This window comes from Anopheles ziemanni, chromosome 2 (genome assembly GCF_943734765.1).
Source record: "Anopheles ziemanni chromosome 2, idAnoZiCoDA_A2_x.2, whole genome shotgun sequence".
NCBI classification, from domain to species: Eukaryota; Metazoa; Arthropoda; class Insecta; order Diptera; family Culicidae; genus Anopheles; species Anopheles ziemanni.
This window is the reverse complement of record NC_080705.1, coordinates 93,111,020-93,133,568: the sequence shown is the minus strand read 5'-3', so window position 1 is coordinate 93,133,568 and position 22,549 is coordinate 93,111,020. Positions and strand designations below refer to the sequence as shown.

At 46.4% G+C, this 22,549-nt stretch overlaps 1 protein-coding gene across 1 annotated transcript; it reads right to left on the bottom strand.

Annotated features, from left to right (window-relative positions):
* Window positions 1-1,491: 1,491 nt before the first annotated feature.
* Window positions 1,492-16,721, bottom strand: LOC131294780 (E3 ubiquitin-protein ligase AMFR-like). The gene is made up of 9 exons (XM_058322824.1): window positions 16,005-16,721; window positions 12,673-12,765; window positions 11,238-11,321; window positions 10,981-11,061; window positions 6,758-6,913; window positions 3,217-3,307; window positions 2,798-3,143; window positions 1,835-2,728; window positions 1,492-1,753 (listed from the first exon to the last, which is right to left on the bottom strand). The coding sequence occupies exons 1-9, from the start codon at window positions 16,548-16,550 to the stop codon at window positions 1,492-1,494; spliced, it is 2,553 nt and encodes an 850-aa protein (XP_058178807.1). The 5' UTR covers window positions 16,551-16,721.
* Between the last annotated feature and the right edge of the window lie 5,828 nt (window positions 16,722-22,549).

The following is a 22,549-nucleotide window of genomic DNA, read 5'->3' as shown; positions in this document are numbered from 1 at the left end:
GGTCTTTTTAAAACAAACAACTTTGTAGAGGAAAACATTTTTCCATCGATTTTAGTTTTCGAGAAAAAGCACTATGTGAGAAAGAGTGAGATAACAAGAGTGAGCACTGAAGCAGGTTGGCGTAGCGATGCGTTTATACTTGCCCAGTGGTTGAAACTGAGTTCAAACTGATGTGGTGAGATTGATGCGCCATGATTTTGAATTGTGATTTTATTTTTTAGCCTATAGAATTGTTTTGTTGTTGCATGGACAATTACAAGTCAATCGTAAGACGTTCAATGTAAAACGAAATAACAACGAACTTTACTTTATTGTTTTCTTACTTAGTTTTCACTAGAAATTGATTTTGCTTTCCTTTGTATTACTTCCTCCACTCGCGTTTCCTTCGACATCGACTTTCGATCAGATTTTGTTCAAAGCGTTTCTTCCTTTGCTCTGGGGATTAATTTCCAAACGGTATACCCCATTCTATGTCCACGAATATCCTCCCACCGGAGTTAGTTTCTGCTTTCCATTATCGATCGATTTGTTTCATCCTAGAAAATAAATAGCATCACAAGGGTGTATGTTTCCTTCGCATCGAACTGCTTTCTTCGCTCAACTGCCATCAAATTGATTCTTTTATCTTCAAAAGCAAAAAGTTTGCATACTCTGTTGCCTTCCCCGCGGGGCTGGTTGTGGTACAACCATTCTCCTGATCTTTTCAGGACCATCTCTTCTCTACGATGCGTTCGAACTTTTGCAAGTTAGTTCTTCATTTGGCTAGTTATCTAAGTTTTCCCTTAGTATACGATTTCCCTAGCACATACATTCATTCACAAACACACCAGTTTCACTCGCACGTACAGTTGTATCCATGCACTCGTTTATTGAAACATTCTCTCACGCTATGCCAAAATCTTACTCAACTCCAAATCAAGTAAAAGGGAAACTAAAATCTGACTTGTTGGCCTTTCTAAGCAGCCATACTCTAGGGTTTGCAATATTTCAATGTGTCTGTTTGGCTGGATTCTATATGGAGGGCCCACGGATTCACGATACTCACTAGTAATGATTTTAACTAAACATAGGGGTATGCGGTTAAATCAGCTAAGCAAAAAATAAAAAAAAATGTTAAAATAAACATTAAAAACGTCACAGCACCGCCGCCTCAAGGAACAGGTTTAGTTTGGGGTGGTTGCGGCAGATTGCGAAGGTTCGTTGGATCACGGACACGAAAAGCCATCTCTGGCAAGGGTGGTATCGATATCCCAACAAACCCACGCAAACCGACCCATCAGGAGATACTTTTGTGATCACGATTCATAAACTCTTTTTCGTTCACCAGCTTGGGGCAGCAGCGACTTTCCCCCCCTTGAAAGGCTATTAGTTGCTGCAGTGCCACAGCTAGAGAACGATCTTTCGAAATTTGAAATGATATGAAAGATATTGGGCCAATAAAAGTACGAAGGGATCTCGCAACAGCATTTGCTGACAATTTTCGCACATTTTTTAAAAACTGCTATCTGAATGCTCCTGTAGCTGCTCCTCGTGTGTTTGCATTTGCATTTCTAGCGAATGCTGATGAACTGGTGATAACGAAGGGTTCAATTTCGACGGCTCAATGGTACCGGGGTCGACGTCCACCGTGGCATTCGTGGCGGTCGTCGACGTTGACGTTTCCATACAACTCTTGTTTCGATGCCTAACGGTGGAAGACGTGGATGGACAACCGGATGACTGATTTAGGTCTGATTTATTTTTTTCCAGATATCTAAAATACAGGGTTAACAGGAGAAAAAAATGGTTAGAATTCAAGTTTTCAAAAAAACGAAATTATGACGATCGGTGTTACCTTCTTCGCGCCATTGCAAGCAGCTGTTCCTTGCGGCGTTGCAATATTTTCTCCCGCTCTTCCGGACTCTTGGAAAATCGATCACCGAGCGGGATTGTCGTTTCCTCCGCACTTTCGTCTCGTAGCAGCGTGTCGTAGCTGCCGAATATCTTCGTCCCACGTTCCACCTCGTAACCGGCCGGAGCGGACATCGACGAGAGCGATGAGCCGGACGACGAATTGGTAGGTGTTCGTGTTGGCGTGTGCGTCGTCGACAACGATAGCTCATCCGTGACCGTAGCGGGATAATACTCGTCGTCGTTGTCCTCTTCATCCACCGTCGGTTGGTTGGGGAGCAGATCCACATTTGCCACCGGCGTCGAAGAAGTGCCCGCTCGTTGCGACGGCGGTACGTCCTCTTCGTCATCGAATGAATGCGCACTGCCAGCCGCTGCTTCGGTCTCGAACCGACTCGGTACCTGAAGCCGGCCCTCGAGAATGTTGTCGATCGTTACCTCGATCGAGTGCGACACCTGCAGGTCGGCAATAAGCACCGACAGTGGATAGCGAGGGAACATTTCTTGCACGTGGCGAGCCATATTGCGCACCTGCGAGGTGTGATTCACTACCGCGGCCGCCGTCAACGGGATCGTGTCGACCGGCCGGAGCATATTATTGATGTGCGTCACCTCGACGGAGAAGTTCGGGAGCCAGGACACGTACCGCGAGCCGTTGAAGTGGAAGAAATGGTTGTTTGCCGCACGGCCACCGCCGACGGTCACCTCCTGATCGTCGATACGGATGTCATTGGGCAGCAATGGATTACCCCGTGGCCCTCCATGCTGGTGGACACTCAACCCCAGTCGGCAGGTCGGACAGGACGTGTCCTGCTCTAGCCACGATTGCAAACAGGAACTAAAAGAAAAAAAAAATAATTTCATCAGCTGTCTCTTACAAACTCTTGGGCGTAAAGACCACACTTACTTATGGAAGAGATGTGCACACGGCAGCTTCCGGGCGGTTTCCATCTTCTCCCAGCAAATGGCACAATTATCGGAGTTCTGCTTCAAGTCCTCGCTCGTCGCCAGCGGGTAGCTCTTCTCCATGTGATTCAGCACCCACAGGTAGTTTCGGTGCTTCTTGATCTTGCGCTGGATCTCGTTGAACAGGTAGCGCAGCTGCATGATGATCACCAGGCTCGCCATCGAGAGGAAGATGTTGCTCCACAGCAGCATGTGCACGTGATGCACAAAGTCCACCACCAGTGCGGCCACTTCGAACGTTTGCTCGATGTAGTACGCCACCGGACCGCGTTTATCCCACGAAATGGCTGTGAAAAGGACGAAACAATTGGCATAAGTAAGAGGTTGCGATTAAAAGGAGCTTACGACTAGGTAACCTACATTCGTTGGCGATTCCGCCCTGGCGCATATCGTGCAGGAACATCCCGTATCGTATCAACACGTGCAGTGTCCTGATTCCGAGAAGAATACACTGAAAATGTAAAAACAATAGGTACTTTAGATTGGAAACGCACAAATGTCGCACCAAAGAACCCCATCGGCCCTTCCTTCCTGTGTTTTTCCCTGCTTGAGTACGATACGCAATTGCGGCAACTAATCACATGTGACGCGCCGGATGACACAACACTCCGCGATACCGATTACTAGCTAGTGGAGGGTAGATTCCACGGTTTCGAGCAACCGATATCGAACACGGGGGTGGTGTTGCTTTTGCGTGCTTGGGAATGACACTTTGAAGGCCATCGATTCGCGTTTGCGCATCGACCGACAAGAATAACAAAAAAAAAAAACGCACAAAATCATTCAAAAACGTGGCCGTAAAATGTGCGCACGATCGACCGGTGGAGGGCCGCCGTTACTCCGTTGCCCTCCGGTGGTGGTGGTGGCGTGAGTGGAATTTACTATTTTTTTCTTCTTCTTGCCCAACGGCACGCTGAAGGGTAAGCGAGCGTGCCATGTTGACCGACGCGTACGAACACGTGATTGCAGGAGGGCAGCGAATCGGTTTCACCGGCTCTCAAAAAACCGACCGTGATGTATCTTCTTCGTTCTAAGCGGGCAGCCGGGTGTTTGCGTGCGCCTTTTGACTGCCTTTCGGTCAGGTTGATGATTTCAATGAATCAACTGTATACACGTTAACCCCCCCACCACCTAGATAACAACCGGACGTGATGAAATGGATACCTCTGAACTGTTCATTTTGGAGTTTACAAAACACAACCGTCTTCAAACCGTTCCCTGTCACGTACGTGTCATAAATAAATCACATCCAAGCAAGCGTTGCCTTTTGCCAATCGAAAACATGCGGCGGCTAATATGATAAATAATTAAACCATTTCCTTCCGATCGATGGGGGTTATCAAATACGTGTCCCTTACAACGTGGGGTTCACCTCTAGAGTCTTTAAATTCTTTTGCTTCGACGTCGAAAGACAAACGATTCCCCTACCGTCCATGGACGGCGACCTAGTGACTCATATCGATTGCCACGATTCTCACGGTATCGTTCTTCAACGATTAGCCTGTTGCCTATCCAGCACTTCGGCGCAGGTCACCCCCGCGCGATCGATATGTATCTGAACCGAGGCCGCGAATCGTGCGATTCGATTAGTGTTTTATTTTTTGCGCACAAAACGAGACGCACGAGCGCATCCACCGACCCTTGTCCCTCGCTGTGTATCTGTGTGTGTTTTGTGACCGTAAGCTCTATTTTGCTTGTTTAACCTTTCGCTACGTTCTAATTGCATACTAGATCATGGTGCAGTACACCTTCCAGTGTAGCAATGCAATCACAAGCGTGAATCGGCCTTCCGTAAACCGGACGGTGTCATTCGTCGGCCGAAGGGGTTTAGACAATTCTATTTTTAAATGCCTTTTGCCTTTGAAGTGTGCCACCCCCGTAGCCGTGCCCCGGTTTCCTTGCATTGTTTACCGTGTTTCCTTCTGCTAGCGTTCGTTTACATTTACAAATCGTCTGCGGCCCTTGATGTCCATTTAGGAACGAAGGCTGACGATTCCTCCTGTCTGTCTCAGGTCACGCTGACCCTGAAGCCGCACACATCATTCCTGCCTCTTCCTGCCCGTTTTGTTGCCGGTTATGAACAGCACAAACACGCTCACGGTGCACAATGTTATACCGTAGAAGGCGGCAAAGCGAAACCTCCGCCGACCACGCGCAATCGGAATAAATTGAACGATTCGATACGACGCAAGACGCCTATGACAGTGTGTACCGGTGTGACTCCACTGACTTGGGTGCTACCACCAAGTTTAGTTGTTGTACACAAGTGTCCAACAATGTGGTCGCGGGTCATATTGCCTGACGAATTCATTTTCTTTCGCCTGCCGTCGGCTGCCGGATGTGTAATGAGTTTTTTTTTCGTTGTTGCTTACGGTGGTTCCTCATGTTTCGGGATAGTTCGATTTGTATTTCGATGAGTTGCCACTTTCCGGTAATGTCATGCCCAAAGAACCCCCGTTCCCTAGGGGCAACATTCGACAGGTTGCGTTGTGTTTTGTCCCCGCACGCCATCAACTACCCTTCAATTAGAGTTCTACACGATATGAAGGTCATGCTTTGCGTCTCGAAAAAGCTGGATCGAGTATCAGCGACAACGATGCGTCACTTTTGCCACCCAGTCGGCTCGGTAGACATCTAAAGGGCATGAGGGGAGGCCGAACCGACTAGATCTCGCCATGAAGTAGCCTAGTATTCGGTCAAACAATGCAAACCTTAATGCAACAACGAAGGCAACGAAGCTTTTGAATACATAATTTTGGCAACATTAAAACCTAGCCTATGCGAGAGTGCACGGGAGGTCACAATGCTTTTGCCCACGCCCTCGTTAGAAAATCTGTTCACCGGATGCGCCCAGCCTCTACTGTGGGTGTGTGGGAAACTGAAGCCTACTTCTCCTCGCCATGGGAACTGTACAGGGCAAAACAAGGAGAACATAAATTGTTCCCAATTGCCAAAACAGATGCATCCAAAAAAATGTGTGTGCCATCAACATCATCCTTCAACGGGTCGTCCCTCACTGGATCATGCAACCTGCCCTGTCCGGCGGTGGGGGTGTGGTTTCTAAAAGAAAAAGCACGTTGAATTATAAGCGCAATCGCAATCGGACACGACATTCGTGGACATACGTACCAGACGGTCGACACTGATCTGTGGCAAGTGATAGGCAACGGGGTAAAAATAAAACATAAACGGGTCAAACAAGCCGTCTCCGAACGTCACCAGACTTCGACGCGGCGTGCATTGATAATATCAGCCTGCCATCAAGTTCCATCTACTGTCTGTCTGTCTGAGTGTTCTTCTCCCCGGGTTTTCTTTAGCTTTATTTTCCTTTCGAAACCTCGAGCGGGATATGTCTAGCAACCCTCCTCGCCACAACGTCTTCCCCAGGGTCAATGTTTACAGTGTGTGCGGGGCGCGAAAAGGTGCAAGACATCAATTGTCCAGGTACGTCCCCCGGAGTGCTAACAGGCCGGCGAATGCTTATTCGATTAGCCAACAACGACGACGACGATGGGGATAAGGACGACACACGGGTGAACCCCGCAAGCGTGTTTACATCACAAACTTCATTTAGCGTACCTTGCAAACCGTTCAATGTCGGGCTGACCTACACCCTTGCGCGAGGTGAACTTCCGTGTTTGCCCTTCAGCAGGGAAAGGAGCCACGGGTGGGGAGCAACGATGCATATGCGTCGAAGTTGTCAGCGTCTGTGCCCCAATAACCCCGTGACCTATCTGACGAGAGGGCCCTTCCCAAAGTTTAGCCCTCACCGAACGACATCGGAAACAACTTTTTCCTCTTGCGGTAAAGCTTAGTAAACTTATTGTACGATCAAAGAACAGGATACGAAAGAGCGCTACTGCTTTTGCATCGAACCATGGCCCACTTTTGGCGCACTTACCTCGGCCGCCATGAAGGCGAACGTGTTGAAGCCCCCAACGAAGACGCCGACTCCGATCGAGATCATCACCATGAAGCCGGAGAGCGTGAGGATGGCGACCAGCAGCGAGATCAGACGGAAGTGTGACCATCCGGGGGTCGTGGGCGAGAAGGATAGCTGTGCAAGGAAAGAATGAAACGAATTCAGATCAGTAAAAAAAAGTGCAAATAAGGATTAATAACGATCACCCATCCGTTGTATCCAAGGTCTCAGAACGGGGAGTGGAAAGAAAACAACAAGAAAGTGATTCCCCTCCAGAAAACTGGTTACCCAAACGGTTGTTCAGGGGACTGGGCGTCTCTTCGGTTCAACGGCCTGTTCCCATGTTCAAGTGCAACGCCCAAGGGCAACTTCGCAACCGTGAGCAACCCTGGGCTAGTCCTGAACATTGGCTGCAGAGTAAATGTGACCACTCGGAACGCGCCAAACGTGAAGAGAATGTAAGAGGAGCGCACAACGCCACTTGATTGCATTACACCTTCCGTTCTGGGTGACTCGGTTTTGGTCTACGTTCTAGCCGACGGATCCCATGGTCCACCCAGGACCTTGAACGAGGCTACAAGCATAAGCTCCTCTTACATGGAATTAAAAACGAATACCATACAGCGACTGGCGCAGGGAGGTTTGTTCGCACATGAACAGAGTGTTGCACTACACTTCGAAATCGCTCGCTTTTGCACGGATGGCGTGCTACTAAAGGCGATCGCTCTTGCTTTTCCGGTAGTGATTATTTTTAATTGAGAAAGCATCTGAAGCTCACCGTTTATCTTCTTCATGACGTACTGAAAAACATTTTACATCTCAGGTAGAAAACCCGGTAGTGTACGAAGAACATTAAGATGAACATTTCCTAGTTGGAAAACCAAACGAGTCAAGTAGGCAATTCGTCGCTTTCTAGGATCTACTTACTATACAGTAGGCTTAGACCTGTTTGACGTTCTACGTACACTGCCGGGGTTGCTAGATGAGATGTAAAACGCTGTAAGTGTAATTGCTTGGTGTTTACAGAAATTGGTTCTTATAGGCGAGTTTTGTTTACATTCTCCAAACAACTGTTGCGTTGTGTGGTATTTGCGTCATTACGTCAGCGTCTTCAAACAGTGTCATAAGTGTCTTTTCAATTACTCATCCATTTCTTCCCAAACTCTGCCTCCTCGCTGATTGCATGACGCAGCGCAAAACCGTTCCTTTCGCTTTCTTTTTTATCCCTCCACTGCTGGAAGTTCGAACAGAAACACTCCTCCGCGTACAGATCCGCGGGGCCCTCTTCAGTATCTTACAGTTGAAGGCAATAACAATTGGTATTCATCATGGTACTACAACACCTTCCACAATCGTAATCCAGGCACGGTATTGCGAAAGTTTACGAAATTAACGACCCAATCGGCACAGAATGATGGCTGTCTACACAAGTCAGCAAGGCGGGGGACGTACCACGGGCAACAAAACCCGTTTGTCATAAAACGCCTATTTGAAAGCGTTGAGGTAACGTTGCCCTATCAGTGTGGATAAAACGGAGTGTCCGTGCACTGGGGAGCGGAGGGGGCTAGAACAGGCTAACCTTGCCGCAAGGCTAAACGAGAAGAGCTTGAGCTTGAAAGATCTAGGAGCAAGTGAGACGCAAGCCAGCTCCCTGGCAAAGTTGGAGCGGTGTTCTAATCGATGCGAGTTCTACACACAGCTTATACCTCACTCTGGAAGTAGCTATCAGTTGTCAATCACCTACGTTACATCGTTGGAAGAAAAGAGCTATACGATATTGGAGGCATTGGAGTGAGCCGGTCGAGCGATAAGCTGTAGAACCAATTATGTCACAACTGCCAATGATCGATCCGGCTGGAAAGCGTGTGTGCCATCGCTCTGGTCAGAATATATCCATTAGGTTCTATTTTTAGCCATATGCAGAACCTCCATCCGCTGTTGCAACGCGATGCGTCCAAGACTACTCACTCACGAGGTGAAGGAAGTAAATTACTCAGTTGAGGTTATCCAAATGATAGATCATAGAAGAACTTCTAGTCGAGGTGTGTTGGTTGCTGCCATGTTGATCGCCAATCTATTTCTGGAATCTTGCCTCAAAGTATATCGTAGGCTTCTTACAGACAGAAATAAAAATCTAAAATTGTCAACAGCCTAAAATAGAGCCCTTGTGTAGGACAGTATGGTGAAGCTTCTCGCAGACCTAATGTCAATTCCCACGATGTCTTTTAAGTTAGCGTTCTCCCAAGACACGAGAATTCCCATGGCACAACCATGACCAATGAACCACCCCAATGTCGTAACCTGTCGTTGGAAGAGGCTTAGATGACTATTCTTTTACATATGATCATGTGGAGTGCCTAGGGCATTGCCTAATTCCTCCATCAGGTAGAGGGGCTCGTACACTGTCCAGCACAGTAGTCAAAATTTAACATGGATAGTGAAGGAGAGGTCTCTCTCCTCTTTTCTCATTCCTATTGCCTATCATTTACCAGCAAGTACTATGCATGTCTCACCGTACAGCTGACCTCCAAGTGTCAGGTGTACGCATGGCATTTTCCCTTCATGGATCACTAGCGTAACTGATACCATCGACATTCTTTGCCACAACCCTATAGGCAGTGTCTCCGCAGAGTGGCTGACACCGACACTTGCGGATCAAACTTGCAAACGCTTCCTCCACTCGTCGCCTCTCTCTCTTGGGTCTTTTGTTAAAACCTAGGACATTTGCTACCACCTTAACTGTCTCTTATGGGTGGGTGTTGTGAAGGTGTTTGCATTTTATTAAGCCAGGCAAATATCACACTGCAATTCCCGCGATGCTAACTCCTACCTCTCTTCAAGATGGATTGTCAGTGTCGGAGAGATAAACGTTGAAGGCATTCACGTATGATAGAACGAGCAATATGAATGCATTGTGTACTATTGTATGCTAATCGTTTGACACACATTGTAAGGGAAATCCATCATATTTTGCACATTGACCGAGGTCGGAGTCCGTTGAGTGGTGAAATTTAATTTTCCCTTAATTCTCCTAGCTCCTAGTTTCCTTTAATTCAATCGCAGGAGCTCTACGAAACCGGGAAAACGTAACCTAGCCTGCTGCGTTGGTCAAAAATTGCACCCTTGAAACGCAGTCAAGAAACGCACAGCCTACTCGAACCTTACGTGTTACACAATTCAAACCAGCCATTCTGTTCTGAACACTATCCATTAACCATTGTTACTAACAGCACTTTGGTTTTTACATAAACTTTGGTTTAATCTTTTCCTTCCGATTGTTAACACAACTTATCTTGTAAAGGGGTTGTTTTTTTGTGGATCATTCAACTCCTGTCCCGGTCTCATCCATTTCGTGAGTGGTACTTCACCGGACATCGCTCGAAAGTGAAAGTGACCCGGGCTCTATCATTTAACACCCGGAGGAGAGGTACACCGAACCTTTAATATGGAGAAAAAACGGTTGGCTTATGAATGCGAAAAAAAACAGGCCCGTATTGCTAAACGGTTTCCGAGATTCCGAGTTGAAGCTAAAAGAGCCCAAGTACTTGACATGAGCCGATTAAGCCAAAATGGCGCTACGTGCAGTTATTCATCTCCGGCAAACGATCAACCCCATCATCATCATCATCGCCATCATCATCAATATAGCGTCACTGTAGTGTCCCCAATCAACGTGCGCCGGAGCCAGCGTCCATTGCGCGATTACTTAACGACCAACGGTCGCTTCTTGTCCTCCGCTGCTTCCTTCCTCCCCTGCACCACACGGACGACGAAAGTGTGCTGAAAGTGGAGGATCCTTCCAGAAGGCAGAAAGCAAGCCAACTGCACCCCATCGTACCACCTCATCTCATCTGGGCCCACAGGCCCACTTTCTTTTTCCCGCGAGATGGGGTCGGGGTTTCGTGCCGGACCCTCTCGCGAAGGTTGTGAAGACCGTCGTCGTGCTCCGCTTGATAGGAGAGTGTTATTCAATTAGACGCAAGTGTCCTGTTTTGCTAGGGCTCTTTACTTTGGTCAGGTTGAACTTTGTCCACCCCGATTGCCCCATTTACTTTCTAATGGATGCGGCGAGTGTGTTAGCTAATCAGATCATACAAAACAGAATGGTTTTTTCTTATTTCTTCCGATACCTGCGTACAAACTTGAATGGCATAAGTCTACCGTGAACTTTATCTGACCGCATCGGCGTAGAAGATACTTACATACTCGAACCGATCTTTGCTGAGCTGCGACAGAAGGTGCAAAAATCCAAGGGCTGAAAACCATGACACCCATAGTATGACCTGAAAGAATTAATAAATGTTAAACACTAGTAAAAATTGTTGTTCATCGTCGCTACAACCTACAATGAACTTGGTATTGTACTTTTAACGCATTAGACTACGTCGAGAGCACATCTCGGAAGTTCAGAAGTCATGGTCGAAAGGTCGTACCCAACGATAAAAGGGTGAGATCTTACCTCGTACAGGTACTGCACGTTCACGACACCAAAGACGAAGATAAATTTGTAGAAGATAAAGTTCCAGAACTTGTCCTTCATATGCTGCAGCGAACCGAAGGGGAAAGAAAGAAAGAGACCGGATGGTTAGAGGTGAAGAAAATTCCCGAAACTATTGATAATCACTTCCACAACAAAATCGAGAATCATTTGGGTGTGAACAAATAACTTCCTCCAACGTAAATTACGCAAGAAACCCACCCCTCCTTTCGCTTGTCGTAAATTCTTCATTGTAATGTGTTTAAGCAAGGCAAAGAAACAAAAAAAAAAAATTAACACAAAAATCTCAACCTTCCTGCTTCAGAACATTATTCATATGTTGACACTGATGACTGGGCAGCAGACAAAGACAATAGCTGTTGAGATATTTTGTTTCCATTCGAGCCTTTCCGATGCAAACAAAAACAACTAACGCTCTTTCCATCATGCAAATCTCTTCTTACATCAAATAACTGCTGATCCTCAAGCACCTGCATTTGTCACCGATCATCGCTTAACCAAGTATTTGAATTGGATCTTCACTCTAATATGCCTCTGCCAGCGAATAAGTGGCCCGAAAATATTTAAATTATAAGCTATAACGACATATATAATTATAAAGCGACGGAAGATAGGCGAAATGAAAATTTAAGATAATTATAATCTAGAAACTTTACCTTTTGTGTGAAAATGTGCATCGATGTATTAAGGTCATCAAAAATAAAACAATCTCGATCGAACCCATCAAGAACACATGGTTCCCACAAGAAATGGTGATCGTGATCATGATCCGCACGAACACCGGCGGTTTGGTCTACCTCTCACTGGCAAATATTATCCTTCCCCTACCTTCAGACCGAGGGCCGAGTTTTACAAGGTCAATTCCGAAGAATGTTCACCTTTCGGACCAAGCTGAGACCTCTCTTATGCGACCGTATACTTATCTCGACCATCGATGGCGCTCACTTACTACTAAAGAACTTCGAAAAAGACACTCGCCAACGTATCGGCGCCGCGAAATTGGTGCCCTTCCTTCCACTAATCCCACCACCAACACCACCACCACATCTTGTGGGAGATTGTCCTTCGATGGTCGATGACAGCGGGTCCACCGGGCTTCGGGGTTCACGCTTTCTTAATCTGGGCTAATGGTAGGTCTCAACAACAATCCGCCCTCCTATGCTCATGCTCGCACTGATAATAATTGTTCAGCGACGGGGTGGTGGCGACCCTCCCCAGACCACTCACTCGACCAAACTCCAAACGGCATTTGATAGAGTGTTAGCATAATTATGCCCCACAACCCACCAAGCGCCGTGGCCACCAATCGAAGATCAATGAGCGAGCAAACAACCGTACAAAGCCGTTCTCCATAGAAACGGCGGCCAGTTTCTCACCCGATGGCGGTCGGTCTTACCTGCTGTTCGGATATTCGCAGCTCACCGAAGACGAACTTCTGTATCGACTTGCCGAGCAGAATCAGGCAGCAGTACGCTGTGTTGATAAGGGTCTGCGTAAGGAGAAAGAAAAAGAAAAAACAAGAAAAGGATTATTAGAACACTCAAACTCTCTTAATTTGTTGAAATTCACCAAACGCGACTAATTGTTGACACGCTTGTGAACGCATTAATTTATCTACAGACAACTTTTTACAACGATCGTGAGCAGAAAGTCGGAGGAGAAAGTTTCGTGCGAAAGTTTCCATACATGCGCCGTTCCCTCTTTACAAAAAAAAAAGGCCGACAGCAAATCTCTGACCGGACCCGGAACGCCACTAATTTGATACCCTTTCTTCTTGGCGTACCCAAAAAAAAACCCCATCCCGATCGTCGACAGATTCGTCTCGGAACAGAACTCGAAATTTGCAACACCTTTCACCATGCATAGAAAGGGACTGAATGCAACCCTTGTGTAGCTTCCCGAGTAAAAGTATGATTGTCGTTCGAATAATGCATCGACCAGCTCGAGCTATGATCGTCGAACGCAGCTACTAAACTTGAAGCTGTGAAACAACATGGCGCCGGTATCGGCGATCCTAGTCTCGTATGCGCATAATTTCCACCGTCGCGCACCAGTTGCGTAAGAGCGATCTCGCCGCTTCGCCCGGACGTTGAACTCGGTATGAATGGGGAAAAACGGTATCCACAAAACACCAACCGGGGGGTTGGAATGGAAAAGATTTTATTTTGCCAGCTTTTTTGCTTGCCTAACTGAATCTAGTCCAACGGTTTGCAGTAGAGCGTAAAACGTTTGTGGAAGCATGCATCATAAAGTTTCGGAGCAAGTTAATCTCTAAATAAATAAATGAAACGATTTTTGAGGAACCAACGATAAAGAAGAGAATCAGCCAGATTCTGTTACAGCATATCTAATAGCTGAATCAGCTGAATAAAGTACAAACCAAGAATAAACGATCACAAGGCCATAGAACGGGTTTGAAGGCTTAAGACATTAAACAAAAAAGTTCCAATCAATTCGCCACAACCTAATTTTGCCTCCCGTTTTCCCGGCGACCAAAAACCGCTAATGGAGGCCACTGGAAGACTGACTAACCACAAATGGAAACCACAATTGATGAAACTAGAAGAATAGCGGCAGACACACAAAACGATCGTGAGTGATCGTAACAGATCTTTGATATCTAAAGTAGGACCCTTTAGGCACAGGCGTCCCTCCCATCTGGGCAGCGAGGCGTTCATAATTCACCAACCACGCTCAATAAATAACCAAATTCTTCCATTTCCCTCCACCTTTCATCCGTGTCAAGGTAAGGCTCGCGCGCGCGATTTAGGCCGTGCTATTTCTGCCTTTTATGTTGTACAAGGTAAAACCACGGGCCGTACTGTTCATCAAGCATATGCGCACGATCGTCTGGTTTAGGTCGACAAACGATGGAGTCGCCACCTTAGTGTAGCACTTATCTTACTTATCTTGTCATTAATCAGAGACTTTGGATACAGATTTCCACTGCTGATCGTGAATCAAAATATCAGGAAGTGGGATTTGTCTTTCAACAAGAATAAAATACGATCTACCATTAGGTGTCCAATTTAACCGTCATCCGTCAGCCGAAATGGGATTCCAATTAAGGCATACTGCAGATACTTATGTTGTGGCTGGAAGAACGATGGATTTTGGTTACCATGTCGAAACATTCGCCTAGAATAACCGGACCACGAAGTGGAGATTGCGAAAAAGGCCAACAAGACGGGACCCATAATTCAACTGGATCATTAACAATCAACAGGTTCCCGCGCATTAGAAGAAGTGTAATTAAAAATAAGTACCAAAAGTGTGCGGGGACTAAGAACATTCATAAAACATGCCCTAGCACACGCAACAAAGCACAAGCTCCTGCAAGAACCAGTGAGAAACCGTCGAGCGCAGTTGCCACACCCCGGTGGAACGAAGAAGCAACTGCTTCGGTGAGGAAGTGACGGTAAGCCGCTACGCTTCGTTGGCCGAGGGGATCGTCGTTGAAGTCGCTGAACTTGACAGTGAAAAGTCAGCCTGTCGTCAATCACATCTCGTGTCTGCACTGTGCTTCAGAGTGTCATGGCGGTTACAAGTTGGGAGTCATGTTAAACATGCGCTTCTACATTTCCTTGCATGTACAGATCGCGCCGGAGAGCGAGCGGCGGAAGTTGGACGATCCATTTGTTCCAGTTGTCTGCAAGAGGGTACTACAGCTTATGCCAAACCCTCTCATGACCTTGAAATCCTTTCTCTGCTCGCTTTTTTTTGTCGAGGACCTTCTTCAGCCGTTAGCTTTGAATGCGATGCGAAAACCCGAACCCGACACGTTGTGCAATGGACGATAGCTCCGGTTTAGCAAAACCTGCTGCAGCCGGTCAGGTCATGTGACATCCTCATCACCCCCCTTTGCCACAGAATACATTCGCCCCGCTCGGGCTGTTAGTTCAGTTCTAATGGAGCTATCATAAATTTCCGAAATCCGTCCACGGAAACCAATGAAGCGAGCCACGGCCTGTTGAATTCCATAATCTTCCAAACGAAAAGAAGAAAGATAACAAAACCACGATCATCGATGGATCGCGCGCTCGAGCCTCCATCGTCCAAGGTCATACCGCCGGCGACAAGCCACCACTTCTCGTTACTGAACGCCTGTTTTTTCCTTTCGAAATTGTTTACCGGCAAGCGAAAAAGAAGCGAAACAAGTTTGCCCATGGAGCACACACACACGGAAACCGGAGGATCTCAACAAAGTCAAATATCCCACCGTCGCCCGGTGTGCGATGGGGATCTGCTGGTTGTGCTGGCGGATCTCTAACGCCGGTTCTTTTGTCAGATTGTGTCCACTTTTGTCTCTGGACACCTTTGGAAGCATTTGCACGGGGTGACGTGTGGTCAGAAAGCGCTTTACAGAACGCCTTTCAGGAAGTGGTGTCTTGTCCATCGGCGCGCGTGTTCTCATGTACTTGTCTCAAGTACATGGTTAGTATGTTGTTGTTATGCATACCACTCAGCAGACTTTGCAGACTATTTATGCTCAAACAGAAGGTCATATGAGAGGTTCAACGACTGTTATCGAAACCCAAAGGCGTAGCTCCTGTTGCTGACAAAGCGCTGATAGATTGCATACACTTTTCCGAATTCCACCGGAATGACACAATCTTTATGCGGAGAATTTATGGAAGGTTTTGTGTGTGTGTTCTGACGTGCCTGACTGGAATGGAGGAAAAGAAGCGCCTTAAGAGTTTCACCAGCGAATTTTTAGCGACTACTCACCCAAATGCAAAACGGTTCTGTCGCCATGAAAGAGGCTGTATCCTTCAGATACCCTCCGATCGTCCTCGTGTCGTTGCCAACCCACTGCTCATGGTCCTGTTCCGACAGCTCGTCCTCGTCTCCAGCCTCCCCGTCTGTACCGCCGCGAAGCATTTGCCGCAGATCGGGCAGGTCAGCGGCGGCCAGAATTTTCTCCTCCAATGTGTCCATCTCCTTTACCGTCAGCAGCGATGGTCCGGCACCGGGCGAAACGTCCAACTTGCCACCACTATCCACGATGGCGTGTCCACCCGCAGCCCCTTCCAGAGGGGCCGCCGAACTGCTGGAGGAAACCGAACCCGCCGAGCCCCCGGAACCGGAGACCGACGCAACGGCGGCGGTGGCAATCGTCGTCCCGACCGACGTTACGTTCGTGTGCTGCCGCCAGTTGGGGTCACTCGTCATGATGAGGGCGTAGTACAGGCAGACGGACATCATCGCCACCGTCACGGAGGTGTACACACGCACCGACGGAAGCGGGATGGAACCGTTCAGTGCGACCGGCATTTTTGAGCGTTAGTGGAGGTTCCTTTCCTTTTCAATCCACGATTTGGAATCAGTTTTTGTATGAGTTTTCTTTGACAATTCGGGTTCGGACAACTGTTCTAGCATGCGGCGGTTAGTGATTCCTCGACTCGCCAACACTCATACTGTTCACACCTACAGTCACAGCCCATTCCAGACAACTTCCCTTCCTTCGTAAGTCCTAAAAATGAGAAGAGAAAATAACGAAAGATCGATTAGAAATCAATTGATTTATTCAAAAGCAAATATTTCGCAAAAAAAAAACAGTGACGTGGTTTTAAATGCTTCACGGCTTAAGGTTCATCCATCATATAACCTATTAGACATTTACGACCCGAAATCACGAGGGAATCGCAAATCAGCGAGATGCTACCGAAATTTGCATATCAACCTTGAGAGCCACAGCTGACATTGGTCTGACGGATGGGATGGTAAAAAAAGAGCACCTTCTGTCCGGCACAACCGGTTCCCGGCCAATGCCGGCAGCGATAAATATATGTTATCAACTTGTCATAATGCCAAATGTTTCGAAAACATCATCAGGCATGATCTCTAACGGCAAAACTGGCGGCGAAGTGAAAGCCGTAAATTTTAATCGATCGACGCACATATGGATAGGACACACACATCTCGGTGGAAAACATGAAAACCCATGGACCTTTTAGAAAGAAGAAAAAAATACAATGTCCTGCCCCCCATTTGTGGCCATGGGCCCTGTGACCGGCGAAGGTCTCGGTCAGCTCGACACGATACGAAAATAAGAAAAAGGTGCCAATTCTAGCGGGACCTCGGTGTGCAAGTTTGTCTGTAAAAATTAAAAACACTCCCACACCACGTTCGGCTCAAACACTTTCCGTATAACCTTCCCACCGAAACCGGTCCTAAAAACCCAACCTCTCTCTCTCTCTCTGGCATTTTCGACCCCGAACTTCCGAGCCGACTGAAGCGCCCAAATGGAAAAACGTGTTTTTATCTTCAGATTTCCTCGCTTCAAAACACCGAGCGCCCCGAGGGACAACCGGCAGGAGCTTGGTTCTGCGCTATCGCGAATCGATTAACGATCAGCAAACGCCGAATCGGACAGCATTCTGGTGTACTATCCTTCTACTAAACGCAATCCCGGCGACGGGATTACCAAGAGCTGCCTTCCATCCATTATTGGGGAGAAGGAGGGCTAGAGCTTCAAAAGCTGAGATGAAGATAAATTTGATTGCATTCAAACATAGGTTTTAACGGCTGAAAAAGCGAAGCATACCGAAGGCAAAAATAAATCAGCTGTCCAAAAATGTCCTCGAGCGATGGCCAAAGTCACCAGCAGCGCCAACGGTCGTTTATGGAAAACCACTTAATGTCAAACGGAAGGTGGTAATTTGAGACCTCTAAAGGTGAACTGGACGGCGAAATGATGTGATGACTTTTGGTTTTACTACTACTGAAAGGTTTGACTAAGGAAAGCAACACCTAAGGCATCAATAAACACAAGTCAGATTGAAATAACGCCACAATCAGTGTCACATTTGGCACTTGATTATTGGGTTACAAGAAACACACAAGCTTTAGCGCTATCGGTTGGAACCGATCTCAATCGATTGCAAACCGAATTCGAACACAAATACCGCACACTTTCCTGATTCCGTGTTGTGGTGTTCTTTACAAAGTAAATATTTCTTGTAACACCCTTCGCTTGCGCAACCGTTAAAAGCCCATTTCACCCGGTCTTCTGTTTGTTTTTTTGGGGGGCGAATAGAGTAATCATTTTCCCACCAACAGATCGTATGGGAGGTAAAACTATGCCGATTTTACTTCCGATCAAAGGTGCCATGGATAAATAAACAGACGATCGGATGTTTAACTATCTTCTTGTTTTTCATTTAGACCCGAAAACCGAGTGCGAAATCTTCATTGTAGAAAGCGATTGGTGAAATTCCAAATAAATTATGCTCCAATAAACATTCAAACAGAGGTTAATTATAAGTATTTCAAAATGGTTAGCTCTGGTTAGGTCAACTTGCTTGACTTGTCAAAATGAGCACAAGTGGAAAACAACTTTTTCGAAAGACAAGTTCATTCAACCAACAAGAGAGAACTAATTATAGCACCTCACGAAGTGGCAGTAACGCGCTGCTGTATGCAAATTTCTCAACAAACCCCGCCGTCACCAACAAAGAAAGATATTTCTGTTTACAGTTCGCCGAGTAGAACGACCTACTTGACCTGTTTTCGTTTTTCCCGGCGTACGATAAAAAAAAGGTCGTCCAAGAACGTGGTATTGAAGTGGTTTACTAAGTGAGGATTTTAATTACACGTATTTCGGAGATATAAATACAAAAGGTAGTAGGTAATCTAACAGTCATTATTGAGTAAAACTCGTACGAAAAATTCACACCATTTTGCAACGGTCCAAGCACACCAGCAAGTCGTCTGCATTCCTTCGCCGTCGATCGATTTTGCATCAAACAAACGTTTACTATGATCGTCGATGCTGTTGTACCCGTATGAAGGTCAGGTTCAACGACTCGTGAACCGCGCACGAAAACGCGTGAACGATGGCACGCATTTTCCGGACGGTTTAGCACGCACCCCCCCCCCAATGCGGCAGCTTATGAATGCACCAAAACGGACCGCAAAATGATTACTCGTTTATGATTAGATGACATAATTCGTACTCGATTGATGCAACAATAGTCTGCAAAAGCCTTTGTGTTTGTTATGACTTTTGCATTAAACGTCATTCCCGACTATCTGAATCCCTCTCGTTCCATCGGTTTGCATATTGAAATGAGACCAGACGCTCAGGCGATCGAACAGCTCGGAGAAACGGTTTTCGAAAGCGTCTTCGCTGAAATTTTCTTTGGAAACTGTGAGCGACACATAAATGCATGCTGCGAAAAAACCTGAACCAAGGCGAAGACAAGAAATCAAGGCAAGACAAATCTCGCCGCTGGACAACGTGTGCGCCATGGCGGGGAGGAAGGCGGAAAGGAGCGGCCACGATCACGTAACCGACAGACGCAAGGTACAACAACTTTCTTCCGGGATTGTGCTCCGTGGGCACAATCTTGCCGGGAAGGCATGCACGTAATTGCGTGGCCCTTTTTCCAACGGTACAACCGGTTTGGCTGGTGGGATTCACACGCTGGGCATTTTTGCAATGGCCACTCAATTCTGCGGTACGGTGGTGCTTTTGCCAGTCGACATAAATGGAGAATTGCAATGCACTTATTCCTTCGAGGTTTGCCAGATAGAACAGGCATAAACACAAACCGTTGAAGTTATTTTGAAAACTGATAGAATATTCCAAACATCTACGCAAGAGTGAAAAGTAATGACTGGCTAAAACGTCTTTAGGTCGAGGTACAATTGTTACACTCTGTTTTCGGTAAACAGATAAGATAAAAGCAGCCACTTGGAAGATAAGACAGCACCTTGCGTCGGGTACCCCAACGTTATACAATGTAACGCGCATTTTTCCTTCCCTTTAAAACGTAAACAACCCCCGACATCGCGTTTGCTGATAAGATTAAACACAAGGCCCTATATAATGCGTTGTTTTTAACCGTTCCTCCCCGGAAAAGAAGACCGAAGAAACTTTATGCTTAAGGTGCAGCAGGCGGCAGCTGGTTTTACAATATAATTGTAGCTTCGAGCGGTATTTCTGGTTGGATGACAACGCCAATTATCAAGAGCTTCGGGGACGTGCAGGAATGTGGGGTGTTGTGGAAGGTTAGTTTAATGCTTTTGCCACGGCAACTTCTGGAAGGTTTTTTTTCAAGTGGATTCAATTCTTTAATAAACAGAAGCAATAAATGAATAGAAGAAGTATGTCACTAATTTATTACCGTGCTTTGTTAAATCGATAGATATTCCGTCCAGAGTGCTAAGGTGGAGACAACAGCTGAAAACTTGATAAAAAGCTGCAAGTCTCCGAGGGGCATTCGAACGGATTGCAAAAAGAGATGAAATTACCATCGAATACTGGTGGCAACCTGAAATGAAGACAACAGCTGCAACCGGACCACAATCCACCGGCAAAACACGTCGTTCTGTAGTCAATATGCCGGCATACGGACCATGTTTCATCACGGCCAGGGTCGAAAAAACATATTTTTCGCCTGCTAAGCGTTTGTTTTCCTTCAACCTTACCCAGTCCCCGGTGTAGCGGTGCTTCATTGAAAGGAAGTTGTAAAAATAAATCGAAACCGTAGAAGGCAGCCTGACTGTAGGTGGAAACTTATTCCGGCTAAGAAATAAGACGCAGTGTGCCATGAGTGCCAGCGCTCTTATCAGCACCTCAATTGACTGATATTACGTCGTGACAAAGTTCATGGAGATGTACTCGTTCTATAATCTGTTCGACAGAGTCATCGTTGTGATAAATATGGTTGTTAAGGCCAATAAAAACAATGAAGTAAGAATTTACTGTGAAAACAGACTCAATTGAAACAGTTTGTTTGTGAAATAATGCAATTAGATGGAATATTCAAAATCAATATTTATATTTTGTTATTGAACTTCCATTTGAAGTCAACATATTGATCATCGACGTGCAAGAGACGTAGGCTGTTCCTTCTTTTTCTTCGTCTTCGTATGCGAGGATTTACACCAGCACGGCTATTGAATCCAGCTTCCTGGGCCTTCCCAAGCTAACCTGGCAACTAACGACCATATGTCTCATGTAGTAGGCTGTTCCTGGGATAACATTTCACCGTTGCAGTTACGTTTGTTTATGCAGCTTTCAACTTACCTCCTCCAATACAGATGAATAACACAGCGGTATATTGGAGAGATGTTTTCTACTGCAATTTCCGACAAATGTAACCTAGCAGGTTCCACAAAACTGCATTAATGCAACTCTTCAAGACTGATTCACCGATCCTTTCCTTCGATCCGTTTGCACGTTTGACAGTTTGATCTTTTTAATCTTCTCCGTGAAACCTGTTTTTGCTCGCTCACTCGTTCACCGTATCTTCCTGCATTCGCTCACACACAGGCCTACACTTTTCACTTCCGTGTTTTTGGCAACATGCCATTAAAATATATGTGTATTTTTGCTCTTCGCCTTGGTTGGCTTTCACTAATATCTTGTTTCTTTTAGTTGGGGACTTTTTTTTTCTTTCCGGTGATATTCCGGACTTACTTCAAACTTTCACTGCAGTATTCCGTGGGCCGAAAATGCCGACGATAAAAATGCATCCATCTCAACCGGACGAACAGCATGCACCAAAACTGAAAGGACAACCGCACAACACACAGGGGGGAGAAAAAAACGCATCACTTTTATTTTCACGCTTCACTTCATCTCATTTTTCTCACGCCTACTACACGACTGCTTCTGCGTCTGGCTATCGTGTAAAAAAGCGAACTTCACATCGTACCAGCCCTTCACCGCGTTCAACAATGTTATTTTAAGAGCATCGGATGTATTACAACAATGGAGGTACACGATCGTCCTACCCTTCTCTAGGCCGACATCATACTGCGGGTTACTTTTACGATTCTACACAATCGATACCTCATGCACCGCCGACACCTGCCAGTGCAAAACAAGAGGTTCCCAACCCAACCAAAAATAGAACATCAGGCAAAGCGAAGTACGCCTCTGCACATGGGGTGGGTATAGACTTTTATTTAACAATATTCTACCGCAAGCAGCGACATCCAACCTGAAAAGTGGTTGTATTTGAAAAGCGACTTATAGATAAGAACATCCCCATCTGAGTGGTCTATTGGGTTTAGCATCGGAGCAGGATGATGTTACAAAAGATCATGCGACAGCAGCGTGTGGTGCAATCTTCGCACCCCCTCCCCTACTGCTGCCACCTACTTCCGGCAAAAGGAGGATAAAAAAGATTGTCAAATGTGCTCGTGCAAATTAAACTACACCCGCTATACTTGGTCTTTATGGCCACGGCAACCACGACTAGACCACGACCGGGCAAACAAATTCACATTTCATCACCAACCCGGACGCGAAATGGGAG